Source organism: Oncorhynchus nerka, linkage group LG2, assembly GCF_034236695.1.
Source record: "Oncorhynchus nerka isolate Pitt River linkage group LG2, Oner_Uvic_2.0, whole genome shotgun sequence".
NCBI lineage: Eukaryota > Metazoa > Chordata > Actinopteri > Salmoniformes > Salmonidae > Oncorhynchus > Oncorhynchus nerka.
The window spans coordinates 53,008,445-53,034,637 of record NC_088397.1 but is presented as its reverse complement, the minus strand read 5'-3'; the positions used below and the strand labels follow the sequence as shown (position 1 = coordinate 53,034,637).

The following is a 26,193-nucleotide window of genomic DNA, read 5'->3' as shown; positions in this document are numbered from 1 at the left end:
GTAGCTATCGTACCCTAGGAACTTGTGTTGTTTGTCTGTGTGTACAATGATTGACAGGATTGACTAAATGAAGACATTAATGACAAATGTCTAGCCTAAGAACATCAAACCCATCTTCTAGCACATCTGATAAATACATGTATGTTTGAATGGGAATGGGGGAATTTGTCGCGTGGTTTCAAGTTTTGTTAGTCGTATGAACAGGACAGACATGGAATACACTGTCCAACTAAATACTTACTTGCAGGTTCCTTCTTAACAATGCCACAACAATAGAAACAAGAAAAGATAAGAATACGAACATAAAGTAAATAGTATGAAATGTCTATTCAAGTCTACTGAGCTAAGTATAATACCAGATTGTAATGCTGTTTCTGTGTAAAATCTATTTTTTTGCTGTTCCTGTACAGATGTAGGGTCTTAATTTGAGCCAACTTGCCACAGCAGGAAAATAATCCTGCAGCAACAGGACATGTGCATTATTATAATGAATGGCCATTTTTGTATGGGTTGATACATTTTTCATAAGGGAAAATCAAGTGTGAAATATACATTTTAATTGGAAATTCCAAATGTCAGAAGCCTTTTAAAACCTCAAATACACTACAGGTTTTAAATATCCTGCAAAGTTCTCCTGCAACAGGGTGATCAAATGCAAATATGTCAAGACGCACCAGAGAATAGGAGCCACGATCACAAACAAGTCTTTAATCTGCAGCATTGTTGTTGGGTTGTGAGCAACAATATGGAATTGAACAAGCAGATGATCACCAGAAGAAGCCCATTTGGAGGACAAAGCCACACAGTATATTCTGATATTTAACATTGGAATTACTGATCCCATGTGTAACCTCTGTGTACTGTATGCACTGCACAGTGGGTGAAATGGGTGAGGCAAAGTGTTTTTCACGTAAATACATCAGTCGGCTATGGTTTGTTTGGCTCTCATTTAGTTCAGGAAATAGCTTCACATGGGAGTCAGGGATAGAGTCATGGGCTCAGACCAATTCTAAATCAAACAAACAAAGAGAATTAATGAGGAATTTGTTATTATCACACCATCCAGTGTGTGAGAGAGAGGAGAGAGAGGACAGAGAGAGAGAGGTGTCTGCGTGGGTGAAAGGACACAATTATTGAGTTAGATTGGAACAGAAAAAGAAGGGGTCAAGTATGAGAAAAGCATTCAGACACTGAAGGCTACCAAAGAACACATCTCCCCACACATTCCACTCAGTAACTGATAGAACTTCTGCCGCCAATAGAAAAACAACCAATGAACGTCTGAATGCGGAATGCTGAAAAAAAAGCTGCTGTACAAATGTTTGTCTATGAAAGATACAATTGTATCCCTTGTAAAATACAGTATATCTTCTACACGCTGCTAAAATCTCTGGAATGTTCTGGTATTATTCTTCATGTACAATTCTGAAAAAAATATATATTTTTAAATAAAACGTTTCCAACATGTGACCATATCAAGATTAGAACCACCTGCTCCCTCTAAATCCAAATTGGAGCTTTGGATGGTGAATAAAGAAAGCCCGAACCAAACAGTTCACATCAATGGGCGGAGCAGAGCACATGAATAATGCAGAAGAGAGGAAGAGAGATTCAAATTTAACAGTGAGCGACGAGAAGTCCAAGAAATTGTTCTCAGCAGTGAGCATCCACATTCCACACACTGCCTGCCAAGTATGTGAGCAAATAACACACGGCCTGCTTTAAAAACTTAGAATAGACCGCGAATGGATACAATCAAATCCCAAAAACACATAGCTATGGGAGATGCAATTTCCGACTTCCTTCTTTGATAGAGGTTGGATTTTGGGGGATTATTTTATGGTCCTGCTATTCACCCAAAATGGTTATTTTATGCTCCTAAAAGCTCAGTAAGACACTGGGAGATGAGCGGCATTTCTTTGAACATCAAGGCTGATCTGATTATATAAGAATGCTGGCCAACACCAACAGCTGCTTTAATTGTGAAATCAATGTAATCTGCTCAAATCTGGAGCTGCAGTGGAGAGAAATCAGTAGTTTATGGGGGATAAGACAGTCACATGCATAGTCACTATGGGGGTAAACCACTATAGACCAAGGTACTTATTGTTGGAGACAAAGCACAGAGAGAGAATCTGGCCACACATTTTAATTCACGGGCCATAAAGATAAAACACCAGGTAAAAAACCTAAGTGTTATTTTAGATTCTGAACCAAAATAGCTTTTTACCACCTGAGGAACATTGCCAAGGTGCGGCCGTTTCTCTCTCAGGCGGATACAGAGAGACTCATCCATGATTTTATTACAAACAGGCTTGACTAATGTAATGCTCTCCTGTCTGGTCTACCCAAAAAAGCCATTGGTCAACTGCAAAACATACAGAATGCTGCAGCACGGGTACTGACCAAGACCAGACGGAGAGAACACATTACATCAGGTTTAAGGTCTCTGTACTGTAAAACATACAGAATGCTGCAGCACGGGTACTGACCAAGACCAGACGGAGAGCACACATTACATCAGGTTTAAGGTCTCTGTACTGTAAAACATACAGAATGCTGCAGCACGGGTACTGACCAAGACCAGACGGAGAGCACACATTACATCAGGTTTAAGGTCTCTGTACTGTAAAACATACAGAATGCTGCAGCACGGGTACTGACCAAGACCAGACGGAGAGCACACATTACATCAGGTTTAAGGTCTCTGTACTGTAAAACATACAGAATGCTGCAGCACGGGTACTGACCAAGACCAGACGGAGAGAACACATTACATCAGGTTTAAGGTCTCTGCACTGGCTGCCTGTGAGTTTTACAATTCATTTTAAGATTCTTCTATTGGTTTTTAAATCAATCCACGATTGTGCACCCCAATACATGTCAGACATGCTTAAAGTTATGTACCCAATAGGTACCTCAGGTCCTCTGGCACTGGCCTTTTAACTATCCCAAAGCCTAGGACCAAGAGGCATGGAGAGGCAGCCTTTAGTTATTATGCCCCCATCCTCTGGAATAGCCTGCCAGAGAACCTGAGAGGGGCTGAAACTGTGGAAATATTTCAAAGAAATCTTAAAACATATATTTTTAGCTTTACCTTTCCTTAGGGTGTTTTTAAGTTTGTGTCATTTATCTTATGTTTGTTGTGTAGTAAATATTTCAGCTTTTATTTTCATTGTCTATTTGTTTTTTCCTGTAAACACATTGCGTTGTATTCCATGTCTGAAATGTGCTATATAAATAAAAGCTTGATTTGATACTGTGTGAAGTGCATTGATTTTTTCCCCTCCATGTATTGTATCTATTCTTGTGCAATTTTCCTTAAATGCTTGTATACTGTGACATCAATTTCATTTATATACATAAAGGCAGCCCAATCCATGGCAAACTAGCATGCTTTTCACAGAAGTAATTGCCTTATTGTTATGTTGCAACACAATCCATTGTAAAGCTCCACCACCTTACTCTAGCATTTTAATATGTACAGTACCCTACCACCTGATTTAGCCTATTGATTTAGCCCCCCGGTTATGTTCTGATTGTTCTGAGACATTCGGAGAGAGAAGTGTGTGCAATCAAAAGACAGGGGAAAATGCCATCATTGTTACAGGTTAATTATGCTATTTCCGACATGTTTTAGCTTTAAATCTCACCAATTATTGGTGGCTGAAGAACAAAACATGATCCATGCATGGTCATTGATGTTTACTTGCTTGCAAAACTTGATTGCAAACCTTGATATAGCAATGCAGAGAGAAAAAGATTTATAATAGAAAAATAATAACACGAAGAATAAATACGAGGTTATTGAGGTAGATATGGTATATACATATAGGTAGGCATGGGGTAAAGTGACTAGGCAACAGGACAGATACATCAGTAGCAGCATATGTGATGAGTCAAATTTCAGGTACAACATATTTTAGGGCATCCCTGCTTCAAATTTACAGGGATGCTGTAATGTTTTACAGCAAGGAAAATAGTGATGTGAAATATATTATCTGTCCGTCTCTGCTGTAAAGCAAAATTACAGTATTAAGCTGGTAACTGGTGCCAGGATCTAAATATAAGAAATATATATATTTGTACCTGAAATATATTTATTCAAATTGGTAACAACATTAACAACAAATGAAACAACATAACTAAAAATAGAAATAAGAAATGTTAACACATATGTATCCAAATAAGAGCATCATAACAACAATAATTTAAAAACTATTATGTGCCTGTGTGTAGGGGGGGGTGTGGGGGAGAGAGAGAAAGAGAGAGAGTTCATATTGGGATCGGGTAAGGGGGTTCAAAGGTGGGCCTGCAAGACGATGACGTATGTCATGCAGCTGAGAGGTAAGTGAACCAAACCACTCAGGGTTGTGACAGCTGAGGGGGACGGTGTTGTTGCCGTTCATGCTCTCCCCATCGAGTAGACTGTACCACGATGACATCTTGATAGCTACCAATATTAGTTATTTATTGTGTAGACTGCTATCCTACTTGAAATATAATCCTGGGAGAGAAAATAATTGGCAATTTTACTAGCTACCACCAGCCACACTGAGGTACAGCTGCCCTGTGGCAAGCACCCTATAGGTCGGCTCGATACAACACCGGTGCACTGGTCATTCGCGAATAGTTTAACAGTATAACAGTATAAAATGGAGCCTGTCAATACGAAAAATATGGGTAATATCTTTTGAACTGCTAGAAACAAGACATTTTCTCTGTAGTAATGGTGAAAACATAATGGTTACGAATTTGCTCTCAGTTCATTCTCTGACACTGAGAGGCTGCTATTCAGCGAAGCCTATTAGCCATGACAATTGTTATTTGGTTGACTGTTTTTCTAATTTGAACACCAAGATATTTACGACTGAAATGGCTTGTGTCAACTTGACCTAGCTAACAGGCTAACTAGCTAGCAAACGTTAGCAAGCTAGCTAGCTGGCTAGGTTAACAAAGCATACAGTTATTCAACATTGGCTAGCAATACATATACTTATTCAACTTCACAGCCACTTCAAGAAGATATTTACTCAAATATATCTGAGCTTCATGTGTCTCACCCGACAGCATGAGGTTGGCATCTGAAACGGATCATTCAAATCTACAGTAGGCATAAGCTATGACCGTAAAGAAATACAGTATGTTAGAGTAATTTTTACAGGAGTCTTTCAATTACAGTTAATAACACTATTTTTCAGCATTTTACCCATAAGTCAGTGTTATCTACAACATTAATGCTGTAAAACACATGTACGGTATTTTACTGTCTAATATACAGTGTTGTACTATTGAGATTACAGAAAAGTCAGTGTACTGTACTACTATCACAGACACATACAGCTGAAAAGCAAATTACAGCTGTTGAAGAAACTTCAATTAAATTCACTAATCGTTGGCAATAATTAATAAGGAAATTGCAAGACACCTCGAAAGAGGTTTGCTGGTGATTTCATTTTCCCATGCCAAAAGCCCAGGAAGTAAAAGCTTAACAGAGCCTAAACCTCCCAGTGCCGCTCTGCCTCTACTCTGTCTCTATCCGTCTGTTTCTCTCAATCTACTCTCTCTCTCTCTCTCTCTCTCTGTCTTTTCTTCTCCCTCTCGTCCTATTTTTTCCCTGTCTCCCACCCACACCCATGCCTATCCTGCTGCTTGCTAATGAGCCATGGGATTGACAGCTGGATTACTTGGCTGGTTTGTAATCCTTTAATTTCTCCATTTAAGATAATCACCCTGTGGATGGAGCAGTGCCTCTTCACACACACACACCCCAGGCTGTAGTATAATAGTTACTTAACACTACAGATAAACACCATGACAGGAAGACAAACAAACACACATATTCCACATTTTGCTAGTTTACAGCCTTATTCTAAAATTGATTAAATTGTTTTTTTCCCCTCATCAATCTACACACAGTACAAATAATGACAAAGCAAAAACAGGTTTAGACATTTTTGCAAATGTATTACAAATAAAAAAATGTAAATATCAGACCCTTTACTCAGTACTTTGTTGAAGCATCTTTGGCAGTGATTACAGCCTCGAGTCTTCTTGAGTATGATGCTACAAGCTTGGCACACCTGTATTTGGGGAGTTTCTCCAATTCTTCTCTGCAGATCATCTCAAACTCTGTCGGGTTGGATGAGGAGCAACGCTGCACAGCTATTTTCAGGTCTCTCCAGACATGTTCGATCGGGTTCAAGTCTGGGCTCTGGCTGGGCCACTCAAGGACATTCAGAGACTTGTCCCGAAGCTACTCCTCCTGCGTTGTCTTGGCTGTGTGCTTATGGTCCTGAGTGCTCTGGAGCAGGTTTTTATCAAGACCACCATTATCAACACCACCATGCTTCACTGTAGGGATAGTGCCAGGTTTCCTCCAGATCTGACACTTGGCATTCAGGCCAAAGAGTTCCATCTTGGTTTCACCTTGAATAAGGTTTCTCATGATTTGACTCCTTTCGGTGCCTTTTGCAAAATCAAAGCGAGCTGTCATGTGCCTTACCGAGAAGTGGAGACCGTTTAGCGACTCTACCATAAAGGCCTGATTGGTGGAGTGCTGCAGAGATGGTTGTCCTTCTGGACGATTCCCCCATCCTCACAGAGGAACTCTAGAACTCTGTTAGAGTGAGCATGGGATTCTTGGTCATCTCCCTGACCAAGGCCCTTCTCCCTCGATTGGTCAGTTTGGCTGGGCGGCCAACTCTAGGAAGAGTCTTGGTGGTGCCAAACTTCTTCCATTTAAGAATGATGGAGGCCACTGTGTTCTTGGGGACCTTCAATGCTGCAGAATATATTTGGTACCCTTCCCCAGATCTGTGCTTCGACACAATCCTGTCTCGAGGCTCTACCGACCTCATGGCTTGGTTTTTGTTCTGACATGCACGGTCAACTGTGGGAACTTATATAGACAGGTGTGTACCTTTCCAAATCATGTCCAATCAATTGAATGTACATCTCAAGGATGATCAATGGAAACAGGATGCACCTGAACTCAATTTCGAGTCGGAATACTTATGTAAATAAGGTATTTCAGTTAAAAATATATAAATGAGAAAGTCTAAAAACCTGTTTTTGCTTTGTCACCAAGGGGTATTGTGTGTAGATCATTGAGACTTGTATATCAATTTTAGAATAAGGCCGTAAAGTAACAAAATGTGGAAAAAGTCAAGGGGTCTGAATACTTTCCGAATGCACTGTACATTCTACATAGCAAACACACAGAGACATAACATTAAAACACAAACACACTCAGCAATAGTCATATACCAACACACCCACAACACAGAACACGGTCTGCTTGCTAGGATGTGGGAAAACAAAATTAAAGAGGTAAGAGCATAGGAACATAAATACTCTACCATGACTAGAGATACAGAAGAACATGGTTGAATGAGACAACAAAAGACTAAAAACAGTGATTTCTGTGGCTAGGACCTTAGTGATGTTCGACTTTAAAGCACAAACGGAAGTGAAACCTTTTAATTACAAAGATAGAAACCCTGTGGTTACAGAAATGGATGCAGCCTACAGTACACAGCGGCCCTAAAGATAGATGTGTATAACTGCGGCTCGGAGGAATATATGAGTTGGGCGCAGCATGGCGTAAATCACTTTGATTATACCATGTTTTTCAGCTCGTCCAGTGATGGTGACTGAGGATAGGAACACTGGGGAACATGGGTGTAAAGTGGCAGCACAAGGTCAATTCGCTTCACCATAACGTATCAATAAAGTAAGTCCCTGGCTCAGGAGAGAGGAAGGAGGGGGAGAGAAAGATACGGAGGGAAGCGTGAGGAGGAGTGAAATGGTCCCAATCCATAAGCTCCTTAATGTAACAGCATCATTCAGACTAACTGCTTCAGATTAGGATTATTCATGGTGAATAATGACTAGGATGATGGCCTATAGTAAATGGATGGGCTGACTGACATTTATTTTAGGAGGGGATATATTTTGCCCATTACTCATTGAACAGATATAGCTCTCCAGGAACCCTATTTGACATAAATGTACAGATGCTGCCATATTGTAGCATCATACGTAGTACTAATTTACACAAACAGCATGCACTATGCATCTCTAGCAACCCAGTGAGTGAATCAAGCCGATGCACACTGGAACATTGTGATGGATGTAGAGAAAGGACGAAGACGTAAAAGCTCTGACAAAACCTTTCATAAATGAGCCATGTAGTGCATGGTATTTGTGTTTCGAGGATAAACCATTTTGGTTGGGCAAAGGAAAGCAACATTTGCTCAGTTGCTCATTCATTTCATTATAGAGATGCTCGGGAACTTTGGCGACTTCTAAGTATTTTTTTAAACCTCCCGCTTTGAGCTGTGTAGTTCATACAAGCATAATCTATGAGCAGAATCACTGTCTTACCTCAATTAGCTACACAATCCCTGGTTTGAAAGCAACTGTTTTCTGAAAGCTGTGCTGCACCATCTTCCCTACATTTTCCCCCATGTGTGCCAGCCCCCTAGCAAATCGAGTTCAACCAATGACTGACAGCTAGCAAGATGCACATGATGCACCCACAGTGGAGCGAGAGAGAGCAATGATGTGGTGCACATATTTGCACGTGACATGCAATTTTCAGGGACCACTTCTAGCTTGTGAAGTATACAAAAGTACAGGAGAATCACTAAGTTGATTTGGCAGGGACAACATACAAGAAAACAAGTCTCAGAATATGAGAAGTGACGCGGTGCACCAGAATTAGCTGACACATCTGCAGTCCCCAGGCAGGTAAACGTATAAACATGAAAACATTATGTACAAACAGACATTTTAAAAACAGAGATCAGGACACACAGACACCTTTCAACACAGAAAATCAACACATTTCACATTAGTGTTGCACGGTATACCAAAACTTCAGTACTTTTTGATACTAGAACATGAAAAAATGTTTCTTTACTAGCATTGCAGCTGACACAGCGCAAACCACTTTGAGAAGCAAGTGAAAGGAAAGAGAAAATGCTGACAGCATGGCTTCTTCAAACGAAAACATCATACCTCAAACACCCGCAGCTTGTTGCCAAAACTGGCTGCAGAAGCAAACTATGGGAATACTTTGACTATAGAGAAGATGAGGGCCAGCCCACCAAAACAACTAAGCAAAAGATGTTACAAAGCAATGTGAGGTTTACGACATTAACTATTTTAACCATAACATTTGCGTTTTTAGTTGTCATTATTGTACCAGCAAATAAATGTGAATTATTTTTGCATGATAGTGACATGAACATATATTCAGCATGACATTTATGTGAGCATTATAATATTATTAGAACCCAAAAGTAATGCAAAATGCACTCATTACAGGACAACAATATGTAGACTACTTCACATTTGTCTAGACTTGCTAGCAGTAGCCAGCCAGCAGCTCTGGGCAAAGTATTGCACCCTGGGAAGTGAAATGCACTCTGGGAATCGTAGTATGCGGTGTAAAAATTCATTGTATTTCTATGGTGTGTATACTATTGCAATATAGAAAATTCAGAAATGAGCTTCAAATAGTTTTTTTATGTCGTTTTGGTACTAAACTATTAATTTAATACATTACATTATTTAGCTGTAATGAATCATATGTCTAATGAATGTCATTTTACCAAATATTATGGCCATAACCATGATATGTATCAAATTACATTTTAAAACATTTTACTGTAGATGTAATTGTAAAATTATTTTGTCCGCTCGGAGTCTCAGACAATTTATTATCACTATGGTTAAGTGGTAATGCCCTCGAAGCCTGTGTTTGGAGGATATATTGACACGGGTGTTGTTAGGCCCGAGCCAAAGTCGAGGGCCGACAAACTGTGCCAATATTTCCTCCAAACACCGGCTTCGAGGGCATTATTATTTATTACAACAGGTTACCAACATATCAAAATAATGATTTACATATTTTCATTAAAAACTTTATTTTGATTAATTTATTCATACTATTTCATACTATAGCCCCGACACAAATCTAGGATTGCTACCGAAGAAGGCTGGTCGTTCGTTCTATTGGTTCGGTTGCCAGAGATGTGACCCAGTCATTCAGTGTTTTGGTTCTGTATCTATGGACGCGACCCCAGTCGTTTGCAGCATAAGCTGTTTTCTAATGACATGTATTTGGATACATTATTTCAATGATTTCACCTGGCATAGAAAATTTGCTCTCTTGTCAGGGCACTGTTGTTTGAGAGCTAGCCAACAACACAGCTAACAATCACTTCAAACTGAAGCTGGAAAGACTTCAAACTAGCTGCACTTCGTCTTGTTTTACCTATTTTCTACTGATAGTTCTTTGTATATATATAGAACTATATATATATATATATATATATTACACATATATACATTCAAAGAACTATATAAATATATGTGTATAAATATATATAAATATAATATATATATAAATAAATAAATATATATCCATAAAAATTATGCTGATTCATGATTTCAACTAGCTGAGAAAAGCTACCTGCCTGTCTGTCTCCTAGTGACTCCCGACATGTTCATTACTATGGGACAGCTGGAGGTCAAATTTGAATATTGAAACAATGTTGCAAATATCACAGAGACAGACAGCAAGGTTTATCTCCCTTCTCACCCCTCTCTATTTCTCTCCTCCCACCTCACTCACCCCTCCCCTATCTGTCTCTCTTTTTCCTCTTCCTCTCTCCTCCACCCTCCTCTGCCACCCCCTTCACCCTCTCTCAGGCTCTCCCCCAGCCAGTGGGACAGGTACTCTGCAGATACAGTGTGGCAAAAAGGTATTTAGTCAGCCACCAATTGTGCAAGTTCTCCCACTTAAAAAGATGAGAGGCCTGTAATTTTCATCATAGGTATACTTAAACTATAACAGACAAAATGAGGGGGAAAAATGCAGAAAATCCCATTGTAGGATTTTTTGGTCACCTACAAACAAGCAAGATTTCTGGCTCTCACAGACCTGTAACTTCTTCTTTAAGAGGCTCCTCTGTCCTCCACTCATTACCTGTATTAATGGCACCTGTATGAACTTGTTATCAGTATAAAAAGACACCTGTCCACAACCTCAAACAGTCACACTCCAAACTCCACTATGGCCAAGACCAAAGAGCTGTCAAAGGACACCAGAAACAAAATTGTAGACCTGCACCAGGCTGGGAAGACTGAATCTGCAATAGGTAAGCAGCTTGGTTTGAAGAAATCAACTGTGGGAGCAATTATTAGGAAATGGAAGACATACAAGACCACTGAAAATCTCCCTCGATCTGGGGCTCCACGCAAGATCTCACCCCGTGGGGTCAAAATAATCACAAGAACGGTGAGCAAAAATCCCAGAACCACACGGGGGGACCTAGTGAATGACCTGCAGAGAGCTGGGACCAAAGTAACAAAGCCTACCATCAGTAACACACTACGCCGCCAGGGACTCAAATCCTGCAGTGCCAGACGTGTCTCCCTGATTAAGCCAGTACATGTCCAGGCCCGTCTGAAGTTTGCTAGAGAGCATTTGGATGATCCAGAAGAAGATTGGGAGAATGTCATATGGTCAGATGAAACCAAAATATAACTTTTTGGTAAAAACTCAACTCATCGTGTTTGGAGGACAAAGAATGCTGAGTTGCATCCAAAGAACACCATACCTACTGTGAGGCATGTGGGTGGAAACATCATGCTTCGGGGCTGTTTTTCTGCAAAGGGCCCAGGACGACTGATCCGTGTAAAGGAAAGAATGAATGGGGCCATGTATTGTGAGATTTTGAGTGAGAACCTCCTTCCATCAGCAAGGGCATTGAAGATGAAACATGGCTGGGTCGTTCAGCATGACAATGATCCCAAACACACCGCCCGGGCAACGAAGGAGTGGCTTCGTAAGAAGCATTTCAAGGTCCTGGAGTGGCCTAGCCAGTCTCCAGATCTCAACCCCATAGAAAATCTTTGGAGGGAGTTGAAAGTCTGTGTTGCCCAGCAACAGCCCAAAACATCACTGCTCTAGAGGAGATCTGCATGGAGGAATGGGCCAAAATACCAGCAACAGTGTGTGAAAACCTTGTGAAGACTTACAGAAAACGTTTGACCTCTGTCATTCCCAACAAAGGGTATATAACAAAGTATTGACCAAATACTTATTTTCCACCTTCATTTGCAAATAAATTCATTAAAAATCCTACAATGTGATTTTCTGGATTTTTTTTCCTCATTTTGTCTGTCATAGTTGAAGTGTACCTATGATGAAAATTACAGGGAGTGGGAGAACTTGCACAATTGGTGGCTGACTAAATACTTTTTTGCTCCACTGTACATCTGATAGATGTGAATGACAACACTCCAGTGCTGTTGCCCAAGGAGGCCCAGGTGTGTGGACAGCAAGGTTTATACAAATCTCCGCTGTTGAAAGTGAAATGTTTGTCTAAAAGAAATGTGAGATAATGTCTAGATGCTTTTTATAATGGAGATCAAGTTCATACATTTCCTGGCTGGGCTGATGAGACAGTGGATTACGCAGTCAGATGGAACAGAGTAAATGGGCACTTTAACATCATAGATTTAGCTGGTGGTAACTTCTGGAATAGACAGCGGCTGGAATGCGGTTTTAACCAATCAGCATTCAGGATTAGACCAACCCGTTGTATAATTTTTCATAAGGAACACTTGAAGGTATTATTCTGTTATTCATTATGTTGTTTTATTTTAGCAAGAAATTGAATATAGAATTTGTTATTTTATTTGTTCGACCAGTTATCAACATATTGTTCAATGTGACTTTAGCTAATACATTGTTGTTGTTGTTGTTTTTTTGCAGTGGTATCGTTTGTAATTGAGTATTGTATACAAAACCTGGTATCAGTATCAAAGTCAAAAATCTGGTATCGTGACAACAGTATTAGAAACAACATTGCTGTGGGACCTGATATTTGAAAAGCATCTACTGAATTTTTTTTTGCACATAGCCCAGGTATGGCAACAAAGCCCACTACTTTCTCTTCCTCCCTCAACCTTCTCCTCCTGTTTTCTTGAGGAAGGGATTGAATGGAGCCACTCTGGGCTGAATCACATCCCTCATCCCCTAGGCTGAGACAGACCTCCAGAACTAATCCACTCCACTCAGTCCACACAGTAATTAAAGCACTACCAGAGGGCTTCTAACCATGGAGGCTGCAGCTGAGAGAGAGAGATCAGGGTTAACACACTGACACAATCACACAGGTAGGTGGGAGGTATACAAGAAGACAAGGATGCAGATTTCATATTTAATCTCAAAGCTTGAGAGGATACTTAAGCCATGGAAAGAAGTATCATTAAAGACCACTATTATAAAAAGGTGAGAGTAAGACATAATCCAAATGGTTTTCCAAGAGGTATCTCAAGCACAATGCTCTCAGGATACACATTTAACCTTGTATTATGCTGGGTTACCATGGTAGACCTCTAGTTCTATTTCATGTCTTGGTCCTATTAGTTGGAGCTGGGACGATAAACCAAAAAGTATTGACACCGACCATACCAACCACTTATCGCAGGAATTTAGCTGATATCGTTCATTACGATAAGAAGCCTATGCTAGAGTTTGAAATTAAATAAGTCTGCAAATATGGGTGATTGTTAACCAATAAGAGTCTAATCCCTGTCTAAACCGCGGGATGGGGGGGGGGGGGGGTTCTACTAAGCTATATGGATTTTTTTTTTTAAAGGTCATACTAATGATCATTTAGCTTTTTGATTTTAGAAAAAAAAAAATACATAAAAAAAATGTTTTTGATGAAAAATAAATATTGGCCTTACATCCATTAGCCCATACAACCTACATGGAACAACAGATAGTCCCCCCTCAAAATATCTAAAAGGAAGTTTGCTCTGAAGTGTCTGTTCTATATCTGAAAGATATAAGAAAGATCTGGAAACATTTGCTTGTTTTTTTAACATGTATTTAACCCTTTATTTTTGGCACTAAACAGTGTCCACATATACTTCCATACATTTTTTCAACTAGTTCTGGGGGACCTTCAGACGAGTCTTTTCCTAGAACAAAACAACAAACATGTATTTGTTCGCGGGAGTTTCATCTTTCCATAGAGGGGTCATAATAGTTTGTAGGCCAAACTGTTCGGACGCTACAGACGATTTTGTGAAGACCGATTTTCGGGATGTCACATGGTCTGACAAACACCCCCCGAGCTCTTTCACCGCTGAAGCGGAAGTGTGACATAGATGGGTGCATCTCAATCCACCGCATACAATGCAAAAAATCTGACATCTCTAGTTTAAACTGACAGATTTTTATGGGGATTTTTGTATTATGCTAATTCGATTTCTGCGGGGGCGCGGATATCGACCTTAGGGTGCTTAATGGAACAACTGATGGCTACAACCATCAAACTAGTAGTAATAGTTTAAATGATAATACATAAATAAAACTGTGCACATTAAATGTTATATACTTGTGCTATTTATCGTTATCAGGTAATTCAGGTAATTTATCGCAATTTGGATTTTGTCCAAATCGCCCAGCTCTACTATTAATAATTAAAGTCATAATCTGCTTAATAAACCAACAAATGTTATGACATGAAAACATATCTGTAGCAAAGATCCAAACAAATAAGATAACAAGTGAATGAATAGTCTAAAGTCAGCTAAACCTCACTTGAACACAGAAGCCCGATTTGTATTCAGACGCATGTATATCCTGGGGCTTAGGGGAGGGAGAAAACCTTGGTAATGAACTGGTTGATGCAGGGTTACACAGACAATTATGAAGTGAAGCGGAGGCTTCCTACAGAGAAACATCACCTATTTCTGAAACACAACAAAAGATAGCTTCCTCATCAGGGTCTCGAATCGTTAGAGAGCACGAAGATGTAAAGCACTAAAGCATATTGATTAAGAGAGAGTGACTGATTAAGGGAAGATCTTGATTAACGATGCAAATTGCATTCATAGAACACAAATGTCTCTCTTTGCAAGAGATCAGGGGTTACATGGGGATTGTGGAGCTGGTGGAACTATCCTTGAAATTGGTTGCTTTCCGTAGCCATTTTTTTAACTGAAATTCTCACCGTGCGGCATCCCACACTAAAACAGTGAACTTCCACCAAATCTGTCCCCGCAAATTAATCTCCTGGCCAGGACTATTTTGAGAAAACATATTATATGCCCTTTCTCTCTCGCTCCTTTAACTTTCTGTTAGTGCTTTGACTGGTTGGCTGCCGCTGGCTCTAGAATATCCAATCTCAGGTCTGATAATATCATGATTACCCCATTCTGAAGGTCAGACTTTGGGACACCTTTTGCTCATCTCTTAATTTTTCAATGCATTTAGGTCTATTGTATAACCTTCCCTGGCCGACTACTGAGGCACAGGGATTGGAAATGGATTGCAGCAGGAGTCCAGGATAGAACAATGCAACACGTTTCTTTGTCTCTCTTCAGCTAAGACTGATCTATCTTATATGAATGGAGGGCAGTTGGGTCGGAACATACCCTTAACTCTAAAACACAGACAATAGAGGGCTGCTATACTACCTATTGGACTGAACCATTGACACATGGTTTGTTATCTAGACTGTAAACTCTCCTTCCAGACTCACATTAAGCATCTCCAATCCAAAATTAAATCTAGAATCGGCTTCCTATTTCGCAACAAAGCATCCTTCACTCATGCTGCCAGACATAGCCTCGTAAAACTGACTATCCTACTGATCCTTGACGTCAGGCGATGTCATTTACAAAATAGCCCCCAACACTCTACTCAGCAAATTGGATGTAGTCTATCACAGTGCCATCCGTTTTGTCAAAGCCCCATATCCTACCTACCACTGCGACCTGTATGCTCTCGTTGGCTGGCCCTCACTACATATCCGTTGCCAAACCCACTGGCTCCAGGTTATCTATAAGTCTGTTTGGTAAAGCACCGCCTTATCTCAGCTCACTCATCACCATAGCAACACCCACCCGTAGCACGCGCTGCAGCAGGTATATTTCACTGGACATCCCCAAAGCCAACACCTACTTTGGCCGCCTTTCCTTCAAGTTCTCTACTGCCAATGACTGGAACGAATTGCAAAAGTCAATGAAGCTGGAGACTTATATCTCCCTCACTAACTATAAGCATCAGCTGTCAGAGCAGCTTACTGATCACTGCACCTGTACAACACATCTGTAAATAGCCCACCCAACTACCTTAACCCCATATTGTTATTTTTATGCTCATTTGCACCCCAGTATCTCTACTTGCACATTCATCATCAGCACATCTATCACTCCAGGGTTAATGCTAAATTGTAATTATTTCGCCTCTATGGCCTATTTTATTTTATTTTTTGTATTTTCTACTTGCTATATTGTATTTACTTTGCCACCATGGCCTTTTTTGCCTGTACCTCCCTTATCTCACCTCATTTGCTCACATTGTATGTAGACTTATTTTTCTACTGTATTATTGACTGTTTGTTTCACTCCATGTGTAACTGTGTTGTTGTATGTGTCGAACTGCTTTGCTTTATCTTGGCCAGGTCGCAGTTGTGAATGAGAACTTGTTCTCAACTTGCCTACCTGGTTAAATAAAGGTGAAATAAAAAATAAATAAAAAATGTATTGCCTTACCTCCCTACATTTGCACAGACTGTATATAGATTTTACTATTGTGTTATTGACTGTACATTTGTCTATCCCATGTGTAACTCTGTGTTGTTTGTGTCGCACTGCTTTGCTTCATCTTGGCCAGGTCACAGTTGCAAATGAGAACTTGTTCTCGACTGGCCTACCTGGTTAAACAAAGGTGAAATAAATCAAATGAAAATAAAATCTACTGAGCAAAAAGGTCCACACAAAGATCCTGAACCCCACAAGTCACTGTAACATTACCAAGAGAATGTGGTATATAGTTCTCGTGACAACAACTATTTCTGCTAACAGTTAGCGCTCCTTCCAACAGCTCTTTACAGTACGTCACCCACCATAGAGGGGACGACCAACAATAAATGGAAAACATTGTATTGTACCACATACGTACCTTGGGTGGCTTGGTTGAATGGGCTAGCAGTGGATGTCATGTTGTAGGTGGTTTGAGGGATATAGGGACATACCTTGTGTTGTGTGTGAAGGGAAGAGGAGATAAAGAGAAATGATGTGGCTCATCCACACTACCTGTATTCTATCAGCACACCACAGACTCTGTGTCCTGTGTGGAGAGAAGAAAGGCTCTCGGGGACAAGAGAGACGGAGTGAGTCTGAGGGAAAATGGCATCCTGCTTATCAAAACGCCTGAAATCGTAATCCCTTTCCCTGGGTTTGGACATACTTATGAAAGCAGAGCTGCCTGACTTGGAGAGAAGCATGACGAGGTGTCTGAGGTTCTGTAGAGCAGAGCACACACCAGACAGGCTGTTTAAGATCCCACTGAGCAAAAACTGGTTGAACCAACGTTGTTTCCACATCATTTAAACAAACAAACAAAAATCTATGTGATGATGTGCCCAGTGGGATATTACTATAATTGTCAGATATTTTCAAACAACATTTGATTGGGGTTTACATGTCATTCCGCACAAACGACTTCTAAAGTTGTGGGTTAACAGTCAGTAAAGTGCTGATAGTTGAAGGCATCTGGTTGAGTTTTATGAAACACATCTTGCTCCCGGTCAGGTAAAATCATGTGAATGGGTGCAATACTGATATTATCTAGCGACATCGAACAAAGTATAAATGCAGGAGAAGCACAACCACCTGTTTATCAACAGCCGGACCGCAAAGACAAAACAATCACATATTGAAAGAATGGGAGGGAAGTGAAACGGTAACTCAAGTAAGCAACAAAAGGAGAGATCAAATCCCATGTCTCTCATAGTAAGGCAGAGGGTTCAGATTCCTTGAAAATACATGTGAAACAAAGTTTGGACATCAAAACAAGTCCATTCTGTTTGAAAGTGGATAGAAGTATGTGTTGCGGTTCACAAAGCACAAGCTTCAATTAAAGATGCACTTGTCCACAGAACTGATACTACACTAGTGTTGCTGTCACCTTGAAGACCACGTTTTCAATGTATTATGTCCCTCCTGAACCTCCATGCAGTGTACTTTTATTAGCTGCCTTGACTCCATTCCTTTAGAGAGAGAATCAAAAGCATCCCAAAACAACATTGCTATTCATATTAAATTGGCATTGTACGTTTGCTTGACACATTGAGCCATAACAGAAAACACAAATATGCACTCTACAAAACCCACCGTGCCCTTCTCACCCCTGCCGTGGTGGATGGTGATGAGCGAGGGGTGAAACTCATCACGGATGTCTTTTTGAATATGTACCGACAGCGACTTTAAAAGCCACTATCCTGAAGAAACTGCAGTTCAAATCAATTTATTTTGTGGTCTGCCGCTGCTCCTGCCCACGTTCCTAGGTGTCTGTTCCAGCTCTTAGGCCGAAGTGATGGTTTACACTGCGATGCACAATTACCAGAATATCCCTTTTCATGGCCCTTCTGGCCACAGCAGGAATCTACATGGAATGAGCGCTATGCCTCTTTAGGCTCCCTGCCATAATCTCTCCAACTCCTCCCCAACAGAGACAATCAGCTCCATTGCATGTGCTATTTCACTCCGTTAAACTTCAAGGCAGCCAATAGATTTATGTGATGATAAACAATAAAGGTATTTTGTGTTACCATAAACAAATAAAATCCTGTTTAACATATAGGGAAATGGAAGCATGGCCAGCTGAGACTGGATAATGGCAGCTAGAAGAGTGCTGTACTCACAAATTGACCACAACTAAGCCCAAAAGGATTGTATTTGAAAATAACATCACTTCATACCTTGATTAAATTTAGACACGGTGACATCTCTATTTGTATTTGCGGGAATAGTTGGGAACAGATTTCCTAAATATATATATTTTTTTGCTGAATTCCTGGTGATTTTATGGACTTTTTTGACCAAACACTAAAATCCTTACAAAAACTGGCCCTCTGTTGCCGATCCCTGCATTAAGGCCACAGATGTGAAAAGGCACTGAGGTGGGTGGCTAACAAGAAACAATTTGCATTTTGTACCATTAGGCAATGGTCTAAGATCTACCCACACACCCTCCAAACAGTCAATATGACAAATACTGTCAAACAGCTTTTCCTTCCCACCACCTTAAAGACTGGATGAATGGTGTGGGATTAGAACATGGAAATGGCTGAGGTTCACTGCCCAGCTAACAGCATAGAACCCATTGTCAGGTTGCACCTGGCTGGTTGCTAAAACAGTATTCTGTGACGCTGGGACGATTGCTCAGTGTCTTCCTCTCACAGGATGCAGTGGCTATAGAACTTAAATTGTCCAGCAACCTTACCATTGTAGCACCTCAGCCCCTCCCTCCTCTCTGCCTCACCATTAAAGTATTAGATGACGGTTCTGGGTTACACACAAAGTATTGTTAATATTAAAGTCTTCTTCCTTTTCTCCATGTTGCATTGTGTTGTGGAGAAAACAAACCCTCAGTCAGGCCAGATGCAGCACATTAATCATAGCAAGAGGACTTAGCAAGCTCCTCCAGACAATATTCCTCAGAGTGGCCAGTAGGACAGCACGACTCAAAGATTGATTTTCACAGAGCAAACTGAGTGAGAGGGTACAGAGGTAATATTGTATCGAAGCAATGGATGCTGTACAATAAAGACCAAATCCAAATGATCTAGCACTGGAATGGTGCAGGCAGCAGTGTTTCTCTCTCAGAAACACACACACATACATACATACATACATACATACATACATACATGCATACATACATACATGCATACATATATACATACATACATACATACATACACACAATGTCGTACAACCTGTCCAAATGCATCAGATTCTGTCAACATTGTTTTTGGCGAGGGTCACTGAGGACACCTCAGCCAATTTCCAGGTGCCTTCAACCCTAAGCCTCCAGGCAAAGTAGCTCCCTATTGACTTAATGTGTCCTTCTAAATAACCTCCGCAATAATTAAATTGCTTTCGTTTAAAGCTGGTGACATGTCCCAACAACCATTAAAACAAGAGCTCCATTTCATCCTAGCAAATAACCTAAACTTTGCCTGCAGAAAAGATAAGTGTCTGGGGAGTGTCGGGCTCATCTTTCTCTAGTGTTAAATCACTGAGAAGAGTCATAGGGGATAACATGCTGACTAGACCGCTCTGAACCAACTATATTAATTTGGGGACAGGTCCAAAAGCATTAAACATTTATGGCAATTTAGCTAGCTAGCTTGCTGTTGCTTGCTAATTTGTCCTGGGATTTAAACATTGGGTTGGTATTTTACCTGAAATGCACAGGTCCTCTACTCCGACAATTAATCCACAGATAAAAGGGTACTTCTTCAAATGAGGTTTAACGGCAGTTGGAATCCAATATATGTTGCATTACCGCCACCTACTAGACTTGAAAAAACAAATAAACAAATACCCTACCATCTAACACTACACTCACAATTTAATTTTTTTAATTGCACCACCCTGCTCCACTATTTAAATCTATTTAGTCCTACCTCAGGCCAACAACCTGAAAGGACGGGACATCACCACTTAAGACACCCTGTAACTCTTCTGACGTCAAGTCTCGCACACCCAAATACCTCTCTGCAGCTGCCTCCACAACCTCAATTTTCTGCAACTTAGGTTCCATCCCTGCAGTAGTTGATAACCATTGCTATAAATGCCAAAAAAAATCAAATTTACTGAAACGTGTATCACTTGTTGGCATATCCCACTGTACCGGTACAGATCTACTACTCCTCTCAGGATCCCTCCCTCTTGACCCATCTTCCTCTACTTTCTTCACTACATCAGCATATGACAACTTCTGCACTACTCTAACCCTGGAAACCTCAACCTGCCTGTCTCTTACGGGACGATCCTGATCCCCAGCCCCATGGGCACCCCTACAATTAACACATATCACTACTTTCCCCAACGCTACACATTCCTTTGTCTCATGCCATTCTACACACTTCTCAAACCTAGGAACCTCCCTCCTAAACACTGCTGCCACATGCCCATAAGCTTGACACCTGTAACAACGTAATGTTGCACAAAAGTTTGTGTAGGATAACTTATATATCCTAACATCACTTTGTCGGGCAAAAACTCAACATCAAAACTCGAAATTCAGACAACGACTCGTCTGTTTCACCACTCTCGATACCCTGTCTGTGTTACACCAAACGACGAGCATCACAAACACCGGGAATCTTCCCCTTCAGTTGGTCAACTTTTACATTTACTGCTACCCCAGTAATCACTCCTTTCAATGGCGCCCTTTTCTTGACAGCGAAACAATTCACATTTCTTGCCCCCATTCATTTAACGCAGAGAACCTTCTCCCTCTGACCAGCAGAAACACAATTATCACAAGACCACTTCTGGTTACCCTCACTGATTCCACAGTATCCAACACTGTTTTCACCCACCCTGAAACCCCAAATGGATCGGCCAAAAGGCAAGGGTCCACTTTTCCAAAAACTTCAATCCTACCCTAACATGCTCATCTTTATCCTGACCATCGGTGCAAGCCTCGGGATCCGACAACTTCACCACACCTACTACCTCCAATACTTCGACCTGATTCACTTCCAATTCTCCTCACTCTGCTTACACTTTCTACCATTCTTCTTTAACAAACCATCTCCCTTTTTTCCACCATTTTTAAACAACTCAAGCTCACCGTCTTCCTCCCTCTCTCTCTTATACCTCCTTGTGCTCTCTTTTTCCCTCCATTCCTCCTCCATATTCCAAGTATACGTCTCCTTATGATAATGCTGCACTTCTCTTGCTTTCTCAAGGAACGCCATTTAACCGGCTGTCACAATCTCCGTACAATCAGCACGAACCCCTTGGGATGTAGCGCTCAACAGTGCATCCCACTTATAAAGCAGCTGCTTCGTCTTGATGTTATTCTTTATCAAAAGCTACCACGATGCTTTCCATTTCCATTCCATGTAAAGCTAGCTACTGCGCAGGTCACAGCCAGATAAAAGGGTAAACTGAGTTTGTTTCTAGTAATCTCTCCTCCTTCAGGCTTCTTCTTCTTCTTTGGACTTTATATGGTGGTTGGCAACCAACTTTAAGGTGCATTACCACCACCAACTGGCCTGGAGTGTGGACTTCAGTTAATCTTTCAATCACCCACGTGGGTATATGCTCCTAAAAACCAATGAGGAAATGGGAGAGGCGGGACTTGTAGCGCGTCAAGCGTCACAAATAGAACCAAGTTCTATTTTAGCGCCTGGCTACGCAGACACTTGTTGACACGTGCGAGCAGTGTGGGTGCAACAATTGAAAAATAAGTATGTGTACACCAACGCAAGTGGTGTGGTCAGCATGAGTTCCCAAAGTTCTTAATGTACTACACCTAACCAGGATGTTTTCATTGAATCAATATCAAATGTACAATTCTAAGATGAATACGCAATACAAGCAACTAGAATGGTCAATTAACAAGAATAGGAAAATAATCTGCCAGTGAGGTTTGTTTTTGCAATATTAGAAGCGACTTAAAGACAAAAAGATGAGCCATTCTGAAAAATTCAGCATAATTTCACATTTTTGGAGAGGAACCTCACAAAAGATGTGATGAGCTGAAAATAAACAGAGCACATGAAAGGAGAATTTAATTCCTCTGAAAAATAAAGAGAATAAAATGAAAAATGTATTACATTGAATACAGGTAATACAATAAAAGCTGGGAGTTTCCAGCAGTAAACACACACAGCAGGAGATAGATGGGTGATTTAAATGAGCCTGCTTTGGTAAGTCTGATGCTTAAGTGATCATTTAGAAAAGGATAAATTCAATGTTTTCAATGTGAACACTCTTTTATGTTCGCTTGGAAATTCTGTTCATGTGATAAGAATGAATAGATTTGTATATTGCAAACCTCTTATCAAAATCAGAAACAGTTATCTTTAGGGCCAGGACGATACAAGTATCGGGATATTTTTTACATGACAAAAATGAAAACACGAAGCAAACTCTTTGGTCCTTTAAAAACCTACTGTATGTTAAAAATGGTGTGCTATATCTTGGAAAATAAATAGATGTGACTCTGGATGACAAAATAATGATTTCTGTTTGCAACATTACAGCTATTTTCCTAAATAAGTTAAATCTGCTTTATGATTTGTGTATGATTTGTGATTTTCCTTGACACAACACTAACGAGTATTGCGATGCTGGTATAGGCCCGGCCCTAGTTATCATGCAGACTCAAACCACATAGTGTACATTCCAACCAACTTTAGCTGCATCAACACATGTATGCTTGTTTCACCAGAGCTGCATGTTATACCACAGTGTACCTTCTTATGTCATGATGGAATGCTGCATATATCCCTCCCCACACACACTCTATCACTCTCTGGTTGGGATCTACTGTAGCTCCGGAGAAGAGGGGGACAAACAGTCAATAAATGAGATCCAGTGCCACCACAACCACAGTGCTTACCTTTGAGAATGTTCTGGCCTTGCAGTAGATCCCTAGAGACAAAGACTGTGTAGAAGCTCTCGGAAAAGCCTGGTCTGCATGGGGGTTTAGGTGGTTGGTCTGCCTTGGTCGCCTGGAGAGAAAACAAGACAGCCTATAAGCATTGTAGAATTGACTTGTTGCCAGAGGGTCGCAGGCTGATTTTACAGGTGTTGAGACTGATATTGAACCTTCAGATAGATTAGAGAGAGACTGGTAGGGTTGGGCGGTATACCGTATCCCTGGGTATTTCAAGATTTTCCAATCCTGTCAATACCATTTTTTTTTATACATTTCAATATTTGTACTTCTTAAATAAATACCTGCAGTCAACTTGTGCATTAGAAAATAGATAAAGCAGATCGTGTTCATCATCTAGGCCAGCGATGACGCCTCTCATTGAGTAACTCAAATTGAAGGCAGACCAGGGTACTGCATGCTCCCATTAGCAACTAAATTATCCTTATAACTTCTTCTGTGAGCGATTTTAAAATAATCGGTTCAAGGACATACATCTGGTGTATTAGTAACAATTATCGTCACCATGATTGTCTTTGAAACATTTTTCTTATTTACACGAATATCGACATTTTTCCATTCCCTACCATTCCTGCAGTACCGCGGGCGGCCTTGAACATCCGAAGCTTCAATCGTTCTCCCCTGGCTTCATGAGATGAGTCACCTCTGCAGCCCAATTTATTTGAGGTGATCAAGTAAGTGAAGCGAGGTGATCAAGTAGTGAAATTCACTCATGTTTACCAGCTATATATTTTATAACAATTAAATTAACTATCTAATATGTGCCAAAAAAATCTCTCCAGCTGGGTTTTGATAACTTGCTAATGTTAGCTTGCTAGATCAACCCCTCCTGGATTAAAATACCCGATGTCTAATATTTGTTTTGTGCGTTCTGCAAACTGTATTTTGAGATACTTGCATAACTTTGAGCTGGTTTGTCTGTTTTAGAAATGAATGTTTGAATGCTCTTGTTAGCATTTACCTAGCATCCGCGATAGAGATTCCTTAGTACTTGTTAGAATTTTGTAAGTGACGTTTAAAAAAAATAACCCTTGTGACCCTTGTCGGTAATACAGTATATCCCGGGATGGCACAGTATGTAGGTATAGAAACCTGGATACCGCCCAACTGGTGTTGCTGATTTGCTTCAGTCCATAGCTTGCTGTTTAAATGCCGACATTTGCAAGTGAATCATCAATACCAATACACCAGCGGGTTCATTAGACACCTTTTTAATTTTATTTATTTTGTCCATTGTAAACTACCTTAAACCTTAATGTATTTATGAGAAGGGGAGAAGGAGGAGAGAGGGGAAGAGTAGGCCTAATCCATGTGTATATTTGAAGATGATGATGGGCAACAGAAATATGCATATTAGATCATAGACCTACTGAAGTCATGTGCATAGTGTCAATGCGGTAAGCGTATATTAAAGAGAGAGACAACCTATACAAAATGTGTAACTTATTGTTACAATTATCAGTATTGTGTCTGCAGTTTTCTACTCTCTTATCAGTCTTCACTCTCTACTTTGCTGCAGCAAAGGTGCTATCCAGGAGACAAATGTATATCTTTCAGGCATGAGTAGGCTATAAAAAAAAATATAAAAAATAAATGGCCGTCATTTCAGATAAGTTTTAAAATGTAAATGCAATCAAATTATAAGAATAGTGCATTTGATATTATATCGAGAGATAGGCTATAATATACTATAACGAGCAATGGGCTAGTGCTGATCTAATCAAAAAAAATTACAGTCCATATTGTAAACGGCAATGAAGTTCGTAGCCTCGTATAGCCTATATAATTTATTAAACGAAAGGCTTCGGCATCCTCTGCAATTGATATAACACACTAGTAGACTACTGCAGTTCATTCAGTACACTAAAGTAACCTAAATTAGTTTTTTTTAAAGGCGCTCAAAATTCATAGCCGATTGGTTTATTCAGGCACCTGTCATTCAATACGGATGTATCTTTTCGTGACCAAACCCGAAATGACTGCTGCCTACAAAATCATTTTGAAGAATCGTTTGAAAGTATCGTGACATTATACGTAATTTAAATGCATAATGTTCCCTATTGCCAAAATTCTACTGCAAGGAAAAGTCACTCATCGCCACAATTCAGCACCACATGCACTGCGCTGCAAAGCTCGTGTATGCCAAACGGGCACAGCAGTGCAGTAGACTACTTCTAACGTATTTCGAAAATAAATACATATCTTACCCAAGATGTGTCCACAACTAAGGTGCACGTCAGTATAAGAACGGAGCCTAAATTCATCTTTGCCAGAGCGCTGTAAAATCAAGGGACAGAGATTGGCCCGACTCGCCTTCTTCGAATAAATTGTATAATTCCCGGAGCTCTCTTCTTGGATGCAGTTCTGAGCGCAATAAGAAGCTCTGTGAGAAATTGTCCCGACTTCTCTAGAGCAAAACTGCCGCTGAGGAGAGCGATGCCGATGCTGCTCTGTACGAAGGAGCAGCTCGCTTATTGGTTGGAAACGTCACCACAACCCATCCTACCCGAACAGAATGCACTGTAGTCTAATGTGACTGTAAAACAGGTATCAACTAGATTCAGCCGCGGGACCATTTTTTGTCTTGAGTGGTGGAACATAATTACAAATCATTTCTGGACTGCAAATTGACCGCAAGAAGCCCAAACATATATAATATTTGACTA

General features: G+C 40.4%; 1 protein-coding gene across 1 annotated transcript in view; it reads right to left on the bottom strand.

Moving 5' to 3' along the window:
* Positions 1-25,940, bottom strand: part of LOC115137882 (cadherin-4-like) — a 257,900-nt gene extending 231,960 nt beyond the window's left edge. Inside the window, exons 1-2 of the mRNA XM_029674164.2 lie at positions 25,735-25,940; positions 23,471-23,582 (exon numbers count right to left, since the gene is read on the bottom strand). Of these exons, the coding sequence (XP_029530024.1) occupies positions 23,471-23,582; positions 25,735-25,791 (169 nt within the window). The 5' untranslated portion in view covers positions 25,792-25,940. The remainder of the gene's footprint in view (positions 1-23,470; positions 23,583-25,734) is intronic.
* Positions 25,941-26,193: the final 253 nt, after the last annotated feature.